Consider the following 9,653-nt stretch of genomic DNA (forward strand, 5'->3'; position numbering starts at 1 on the left):
TTTCTTCATTTTATTCGGAAAATAATTTAGGGCCAGGGAGCCTCCACTCCTTTGTTGCCCCAAGGCCTCTAGACGTCTAAATCCGGCCCTGGTAACACATAAGTAACACATGGGCAATTGTTTTTCTCTTGTACCTAAACGTGTAGATCGTATAAGCATTATGTAAACCTATTTGCCCTATTGAAAGATTTGAATGAATATATTTTTATTTATCTAAATATATATAACTCAAAGGTGACTGACTGACATAGTGATCTATCAACGCACAGCCCAAACCACTGGATGGATCGGGCTGAAATTTGGAATGCAGGTAGATGTTATGACGTAGGCATCCGCTAAGAAAGGATTTTGATCAATTTTACCTCCAAGGGGATAAAATAGGGGATGAAAATGTTACTTCGTAACGCGAGCGATGCCGTGGGCAAAAGCTCGTTCATATAATATATCGTATGTTTTTTCCAGAACGAACCCGAAGCAGACATACCGACGCCGGTGCAGACCGCCCCGCGTCTCAGCAACGGTCACGCACACCAAATCACTTCTCAACTCACACGTAAGTATTTTTTTAATGTTTTTAAATGATGTTTGCTTTAGCTGCTTCACAGTTTAAAGGTGGTAGAACCCTTTGTGGTAAGACTCCGGCGGCACCACCGCCACACCTATTTCTGCCTTACAACACCAGTGTTAATCGCTGCTGTGTTCTAGTTTGAAGGGTGTGGTAAGGGAGACATACTTCTCCGAGGTGGCCGACCTTAGATAGGAATATCTAATCCGATCTCGGGTTGATTACAGATGTCCATGGGCGGCAGTAGCCACATACCATCAGGTGGACTGCATGCTCGTCTGCTACTCCTATATTATAAAAAACAAGGTGTGGCGTTTTTACTCGTTTTATGTTTGATCTTACTGGACTTTATGACATATTATCACTTTTCTCAGCTCATGGACTGTATGAGATATATGTTTGTGGCTAGATCTGAAGGTGTTGGAGCAGCTGCCGGGCGCGCTGGCCAGGCTGGAGGCCGACGTGGCCGCTCTACGCAAGGCCGTGGAGGGGGACAGGCGGATATTGGATGTGAGTTCACATATTTATCTTTTTACCCTCACTCTTTCTTATCTTTTTCACAGTTACTTTATCTTGTTTTACTCTTGTCTTTCTCTATTTGTTATGTATGTTCTATTTTTACCGTGCCTTTATTAGCTTGACATGTATGTATGTAACGGAAGCTTTGAATTCGATTTTTACAAACTTTGAACGGTCCAAATAATTTCTTATTTTGAATACCCATCAAGAACCGATGACAATAACAGATTTTAATGTTTTCCCATTCTTCTCATCACGATTAACAATCTTCCTTGAGGGATTATAGCGTGGTTTTTAGTTTTTGGAGTTTACTCCTTAAGAAACGATTTGAGTTATAAGGCCCGGTACGAAAATTTTATGAGGAGTAAAATCAAGTGTAACACGAAAAGTTGAGGCGTTACGTAGAAAGAGACAAACATATATATCTGTAGGATTGAACGTGTAAAAGAATGAGATGGAATATTATTACAATCATCATATCCTCTCAAAAAGGAAGTAGCGTTTTTAACCAAAATATGAATCAAGAGTGCTTTTATTAATTTAAAATACAGTAAGTTCAAATCCCATATGAAAGTAATTAATACAATAAAAATAATTAGCAATATATAAAACATTAAAACGTCATTAACTAATTTGTTTACGTTTTTGCATAAATTAAGTTATAGGTTTGATCATTTATAAACACTGTGAAAAATATGAACATTGGCGCCATAATATGATTAACAATCTTTTATGAACGTTTTTAAAGAAGAGTAACATATAAAATCAGTAAGCAATTGAATAAGATATAATATGAGCAAAATAAGTTTTTAACATAAAAAGGCTTTTGTAAGTTACTGATATATTAATTTAACTTATAAAAATGGATGCATTATTGATCAGCACCATCTATCAACGATAAACGGGCAAAATCAAAACAGTATTATTTAATATTTATTACAGAATTATTGCTAATGAATTATGTTCAAAATAAGTTATATAAAATTAGCAATACGTTTTAAATGAATTCTAGAATTATAAAACATTCAGAAACAATCCAAATTACATATAATAACATGTTTATTGAGTCTCATATAAATTGCATCCGTAAATTGCAACAAGGATATTTTATAGATGGCAAAGAAATTATAATTATTAAGTTTTAAGTTATAAAACGTTTAACATTGTTTTAAATATAAATAATTATATTATATTAAAATTTACTTTAATATAAACAATTATATTAAGTTACCATTATAATATTTGGAACCAAAATACATAGATTGATAAACTTGCAAACTTACAATTTATAAAACTTGCCACTAGATGGCGCTATTATACCCATGCGACCATGTATACATCTATATACAACGTACATAAACAGCAACCTAACCATCAAGTTTTAATGTTTTGATTTTAAAGTTTTCTTGTACTTCTATGCATTGATACGTGTATTTTTATGTACTATTAAACAAATCATCAAGTGATTAAAGTTGAAAAAATATTTGAAAATATGCAAGAAATTGATTTAGATGATAATGAAGAAGAATCCAAAAAACACATGGATGCGGTTAATTGGTAAGCTTATCGTTTACATTGATGAATAATATACATTTTAAATACGAACAGCTAGATCTTTTATTTAGTGTTTTTATTATTATTATTTTTAATCAATTGATTAAATATATTTTATATTTATATAATATTTTGTAATACTTATATTAAATTATTACGACCCATTTCTATTTTTGAAGTAATATAAATAATCCGAATAATTACAGATATATGTTTGTTTCTCTTATCATTTTAGCAGATGCGTTCATTTACCCTTTTTTTCTATTCGATATATATCATAATTATCGTTCGTAAGGAGTAAACTCCAATCGTGCGTCGTAGCTGACACACACACCCTTTTTTTAAACTATATAATTATCTTAATTCATTCCTCCACTCTTGTTGTTTTCTTGTTTTACTTTCTGCCTTTCTTTATTATACCTCTAACCGGCCCTCCCTCGTTATTCTGCGCCCGGTTTCCCCTAGACCCCCTTGCGTTATCTCTCTATTAGTTACGCTCATCGGCTAGCAATGAGGGTCCTAATTCTTAGGTTCCTTGATAACCTTTCCCTTCCTCGTATTTTTTTCCTCTTTTCGGTCTTCATCGTTCGCAATTTAACAATAAGGTCGCTAACTAGTCCTTCCCCATATATCCCTCCTGCGTCTTAGCTCCCTATCTAACCAGATATTTATGTAATATGCCGTATTTCTGACAATAAGGTTGCTAAGTAGTCCTTCCCCATATATCCCTCCTGCGTCTTAGCTCCCTGTCTAACCAAATATTTATGTAATATGCCGTATTTCTGACAATAAGGTTGCTAAGTAGTCCTTCCCCATATATCCCTCCTGCGTCTTAGCTCCCTGTCTAACCAAATATTTATGTAATATGCCGTATTTCTGACAATAAGGTCGCTAAGTAGTCCTTCCCCATATATCCCTCTGCGTCTTAGCTCCCTGTCTAACCAGATATTTATGTAATATGCCGTATTTCTGACAATAAGGTCGCTAAGTAGTCCTTCCCCATATATCCCTCCTGCGTCTTAGCTCCCTGTCTAACCAGATATTTATGTAATATGCCGTATTTCTGACAATAAGGCCTCTAAGTAGCCCTTCCCCATATATCCCCCCTCTGTCGTTGCTCCTCATCTAACGAGATATTTATGTAATTTTTCGTGGTTTCTGCCCAACAGCAAGTGTCCCGCGGCTGGCGCTGGCCGTGGCAGGAGCTGAGCCCGCCCACGCTGCTGGTTCTAGCGCTGTGGCCCTTCGTCGCGTACCGCATCGCCGCGCGGCTGCAGCGCAGGCGCACGTAGCGGTGAGTGCGCGCAGTGGGGGCCCCGCGTCGCGTGCCGCATCGCCGCGCGGCTGCAGCGCAGGCGCACGTAGCGGTGAGTGCGCGCAGTGGGGGCCCCGCGTCGCGTGCCGCATCGCCGCGCGGCTGCAGCGCAGGCGCACGTAGCGGTGAGTGCGCGCAGTGGGGGCCCCGCGTCGCGTGCCGCATCGCCGCGCGGCTGCAGCGCAGGCGCACGTAGCGGTGAGTGCGCGCAGTGGGGGCCCCGCGTCGCGTGCCGCATCGCCGCGCGGCTGCAGCGCAGGCGCACGTAGCGGTGAGTGGGGACCCGCCCGCGCTGCTGTGGGGCCCTGCTGACGCTGGGGCTAAGGTCTCGGGAGCTACACCACACAGGCTTGTGGGGCTGGGGTTTTAGCTGTCAAGTTCTGGATGCTGGAGTCTGAGTGCTGAGGTCTTTGCGTCTGTAGCGTCTTCCCGCAACTCGTCAAGCGTTAAGTACTGCCGTGTTCTGGTGTGATAAGGAAGAAACTGTAACACAAAGCGTTACAAAAAAGTCCTCTGGGATGCCAATGCTTCTACGGCCGACTTTAAGTAGTGGTTTAATTCTATCTGTGGTTGATCACAAAATATCAAATGGCTTACTGCCATTTACCATCAACCACCAATCATCACATATCCACTGTTATAGTCCGCGTAAAACTGCTAGTCCGCTCTGAATATAGAAATGAATCGCGTCGCCATAGCAAATTGTATTACTACACCTGCTCGCAACAACTTCAGAGAAATAACAGAGAAATAAATCTAACAGAATTAAATACTCTGGGCAATTTGTTATCTTTGCCTTTAAAAACAAAGAAAATTTTTGTCTATGCATATTTTTAAATTAAATTATCTTTTTTTTCTTTTCCAGGCCTTAGCGACCCCACGTTACAAGTACGAGGCAGTCACAACATTATTAATATGCGTTAGATGTAAACACTCACACGGATATTTGAACAAATATCTAAATTATGTGATGTTCCAAATTTTTGTAATGTAGCAACACTTTCCGTTATGTTTACGTAGTCTGTGTAGTTTTTCTTCTCAACTATGTATGTATATAGTCTGTATTTCATTTTTTTTTTCCTTTGAAATATTTTTGTGTTTTCTGTATTAATCCATGACATACTTTTTTCGTTTTGAAAGATTCTATAATGATTTTATTTCGTTGCTTTTATTTATTTTAAAATATGTTGTCCATTTACTAAAATATTTAATACTCTCAATGTTTTTTATTTTATTTTTTTGTTACTGCTCTTACAAATATAATACTAAATCAGAAACGTCAATTTGGTTAGACGATAAGGCTCAAAATGGCATGAACGATTTCATTAGCTTCTCTATAACGGAATATGTTGCTAATATATCTAGCCAGGCGATTTTCGACTGTGTTGCAAGTGTGTATGTTATAGGGAGAGGTTAAGGTGTAAGGTTATTCCTAATGTATGCATTTTCATGTTTGGTTTGGATTTTCTATTTCTATTTTCTAGATGATTCTACTTTCTATTTAATTTGAGAAAATATCAACATATTACTGTCTCTCTGCTGGACACGGGTCGCCTTTCAGAGTGAAGAGCCATAGTGCACGAAATATCCCCAATTTATATTGGTAGACCTAACATACCTTTGAGAACGGCACTTTAGAGGCCTAACAGGCAATATATAAGACCTAATAGGCGATATATACAGAACAATAATTTGAAATTCCAAAAAAATGTTCTTAAAGATACATTTTATTTTGAACAGTTCAAAATAATTAAAAAAAAATTTTTGACAGTTTTGGGCATAGATTAGTAAAGATTACTCACTCCTAACAAGAAAATGTACCCAGTTTTGAGAATTGAAACAGTTGCGTAAAAAAAATTTGCCACGTCTCCGTGCTAAAATGTCCCTAAAATATTTGAAATTATTATTATAAATTATTTAATTATCATGAAAATAACGCAGTAAATTTTTCGTAAATTTTCTCTAAAAATGTTTTTATTTGTCAAGAATTCAAAAAAAAGAACTTACTATAATAAGCCATTTGCGGCTTCATTCAATTTCAAGGCGGCGAAGTATCTTTACTAATCTATGGTTTTGGGATAAAAAAAAGAATTATCAAAACTTAACAGGTGTCTAATTTATCGCATAGAAGACAACATAATACTTATTAATCTTTCCTTTTGAATTCGGTAAAGTGTATTTAAAACAAAGTTGGTCTATGCAGAAATTCCTATCATATACTAATATTAAGTTAATTTTGTCACAAGTTTTAGATTATATTCAAAATATATTGCTATATCGATACCTTAATTTGCAAATCAGTCAACTCCACTTTTTGTCAAAATGTTTTTTTTTATTTTGATAGGAAAGGCTTTCTCTCGCCTCGAAAATCGTTAATCCTGAGGATGTTGATAAGGACAATGGTACAAAATTATTAAAATCGTGTATTGTCATCGGTTTTTGATAATTTTGAATTAACCTGAACGTTCAAAGTGGATAGAAATCGAGTTTAATGATCCCGTTACTTTGTTACGTACATACATACATACATACATACATAGAACCCAAGCTAATAAAAGCGTGTTAAAACATTTTGACAAAATGTGGAGTTGGCTGATTTGCGAATTAAGATATCGATATAATATCTCTATTTATATTGTAAAGTTTTAATACTCTTTTTTATTTACACAAATATAGTATGGAGTGTGTTATAGAGGTATTGAAAGATTTCTAAAACAATTAAAAACTATTTTTATTTTATTTGCATTCCAATTAAAGTGATGTGTTTTTTTTATTTTTCGTTGATTTAACATGTTGTTATGTAATATTCTATTACTTCAATAGTTTTTCATGCAATTTAAAAATTTAACACAATCATGGTTACAATAATTTTATTTATAACTCGAATTGGGAATTTAACAGGTAATAAATATATTATGCAAAATTTTGCACTTTTTATGCATTAGAGAATTATATATCTGCTTAAAATACCGATCCTTTATTGGTATTCAAATAAAGTATCGTGGACATGATGTATTATTATGATAACATTGATAATACAATTATAATAGACAATAGCGTAGCCATCTTTATGCCGCTTTCGCGCCCTTGGCGTTTGCAGCAAACTTCATACATCTACAAACATTTGACTTGATCAAAAGCTCTATCCATACGTTTGAATTTGTAACGGTTTGGCAAGCGGACGCGGCATCATTTTAAAACAGCAATAATATGCATTTCTTACTATGAAAATCTATTTACAATTATTTAATTTTGCCTTGAAGCAGCAATACTTATTGAGTAAATATCAAAATACATGTCTATTATTATGAATATAAAGAATTAGTTACCTATTTTTATAGTCCGCGCCAAACTGCTAGTAAGCTCTGAAGTTGTTGCGAGCAGGTGTAGTTATACAATTTGCTATGGCGACGCGATTCATTTCTATATTCAGAGCGGACTAGCAGTTTTACGGAGACTATACTATAATCTATTCTGTCATACATTTCACTATTTAGTTAAGTTGTACATTGGTTATGTAATTTTATGTGATATATAGATATAGGGTATAGCTATTTGTTTAATTTTAAAAGCACACACACATTTATGTAAGGTAAAAACCAGATTTAATTGAAAGAAACATTGTTATGTAGACTTAGAAGACGTATACAGGAAAAATTACCATTTGCAAAATCATCTTTGTAAATACATTTATTCTGCAATTTGCAAAGAAATATAATTTATTTCTTATAAGCAAGGAATATAACGAATAGGTGATACTTAGTTGGTTGGTCGTTCTTTCAATAAGGGAACTTTTAATTATAAAATAATATTATTTTACAATATGATGGCAACTTTTTATGTTATTTTTTATGAAGGAGTAAAATATGAGTTGTATTTTAAAGATAATATATTGTGTTATATGTAGGAAAATGGATGCAATGTTTGTAAAAAGTTAGTTGGGGATTTTATGTACCGATTTGTTATTGTAATTATGAAATAAAATGGGATTATTAAAATCTGTTTTTTATTTTTCTGTGTTTATGTATCCTCAATACATAGATTAGTATAGATACTTCGCTGCCTTGAAATAAAATGAAGCCACAAACGGCTAATTAGTAAGTTCTTTTTTGAATTCTTGACACAAAAACATTTTTAGAGAAAATTTACGAATAAATAACTAATACTGCGTAATTTACATAATAAATAAATAATTGTTTCAAATATTTTAGGGACACGGACACGGGGCAAAACCTTTTTACGCAACTATTTCAATTCTCAAAACGGTACATTTTCTTGTTAGGAGTGAGTAATCTTTACTTATCTATGCCTCAATATTTAATAGTCCTATTTGGCTGTTGCCATCTTAGCGTGAATTCCAGGTCACTTAATATTCAAAGCCATTTCTCGGCTTTGAAACCCAATGAGTTCAAGCGTGGTTGAAGCTTTTAAATTCCCTTTTATTTTTAAGTTTTGCCATGAAATGAAGAATTCCTTTGGGAAATATTATATCGCTCGAACTATGACTGAAATTAGGAAATATAGATAAATACACTAATACTTGTTTTTTTTTTAATTTGTTAGAAAAAGCTTTGCTGAGAAAAGTTCAATATTTTCAATCCGCTTATTTTTTAACTATTTAGAACTATAGAAATCATGTGCATGTAAAAAGAACTCTCATTATATCGTGTTATGCTGGCAAGTGATCTGTAAAGTTCACTAGCAATAATAAAAACGAGAAAAAAACTTATTTTGATCGCATGTGTACTATATTTGTAATGAAATGAAATGAAATGAAATGAAATGAAATGAAATGAAATGAAATGAAATGAAATGAAATGAAATGAAATGAAATGAAATGAAATGAAATGAAATGAAATGAAATATATTTATTTTGTATAGGCCAACGGCGGCACTTACAAATTGTCAGTTACAATATTTTCTTAAACTACTACCGGATCGGAACGCGACCTCTACTGAGAAGATCCGGTAAGAAACTCAGTGGGTTTGTCTTTTTTTTATTTTAAAAATAATTATTCTCTTTTTATTTCTTTTTAAATGCCATTATTTTTACATATAATTAATAAAGCATTAGCTCCAGTATCTTGCTTTACATTTATCTAAAAAAAAAGAAGTTTGTTCAGCAAGATACACTACACTTTGACATTTTCTTAATTAACTAATAATTTTGTTATTGATCAGTCTCAAGGTGTTTTATCATTAATATAATCAGAAATTTCATAATAAGCTTTACGACTAAGTTTGCTTTTGATAATAACTTTAAATTTATTAATTGACAAATTTCTGATTTTGATAGGCAGTTTATTATAAAAACGTATACATTAACCCACAAAAGAATTACTTATTTTGTGGAGACGAGTATCATGTGTAGAAAGGTTATATTTGTTCCTTGTATTTACATTATGCGTGTCACACCGTTTTATAAATTTATCAATATTTTTCCTTACATAAATTAGGTTTTCATATATGTATTGGGATATAACAGTTAGAATATTTATTTCTTTAAATAGTTCTTTTGGTGAAGCTCTTGGAGGCAGGCTGAAGATAGCTCGTATAGCTCTCTTTTGCAATATAAAAATATCATTTAGGTGTGACGAGCACCCCCATAGCAATATACCATAACTCATAATGCTATGAAAGTAACTAAAATAATCTATTCTAGCTGTTTCTACATCTGTTAGAAGTCTACTTTTTTAACAG

At 33.9% G+C, this 9,653-nt stretch overlaps 1 protein-coding gene across 3 annotated transcripts in view; it reads left to right on the plus strand.

The window, feature by feature from the left end:
- LOC140748585 (acyl-CoA-binding domain-containing protein 5) overlaps positions 1-5,180 on the plus strand; it is a 35,228-nt gene extending 30,048 nt beyond the window's left edge. For all 3 annotated transcript variants that reach the window (XM_073081410.1, XM_073081409.1, XM_073081411.1), the window contains 4 exons: positions 463-553; positions 975-1,075; positions 3,808-3,932; positions 4,819-5,180. In XM_073081410.1, coding sequence (XP_072937511.1) covers positions 463-553; positions 975-1,075; positions 3,808-3,930 — 315 coding nt within the window. In that variant the 3' untranslated portion in view covers positions 3,931-3,932; positions 4,819-5,180. The remainder of the gene's footprint in view (positions 1-462; positions 554-974; positions 1,076-3,807; positions 3,933-4,818) is intronic.
- The last annotated feature ends 4,473 nt before the right edge of the window (positions 5,181-9,653 follow it).

The sequence above is a fragment of the Epargyreus clarus genome, unplaced genomic scaffold (assembly GCF_041222505.1).
Source record: "Epargyreus clarus isolate Ecla_fem2 unplaced genomic scaffold, WU_Ecla_fem_2.2 ptg000016l, whole genome shotgun sequence".
Classification (NCBI taxonomy): Eukaryota; Metazoa; Arthropoda; class Insecta; order Lepidoptera; family Hesperiidae; genus Epargyreus; species Epargyreus clarus.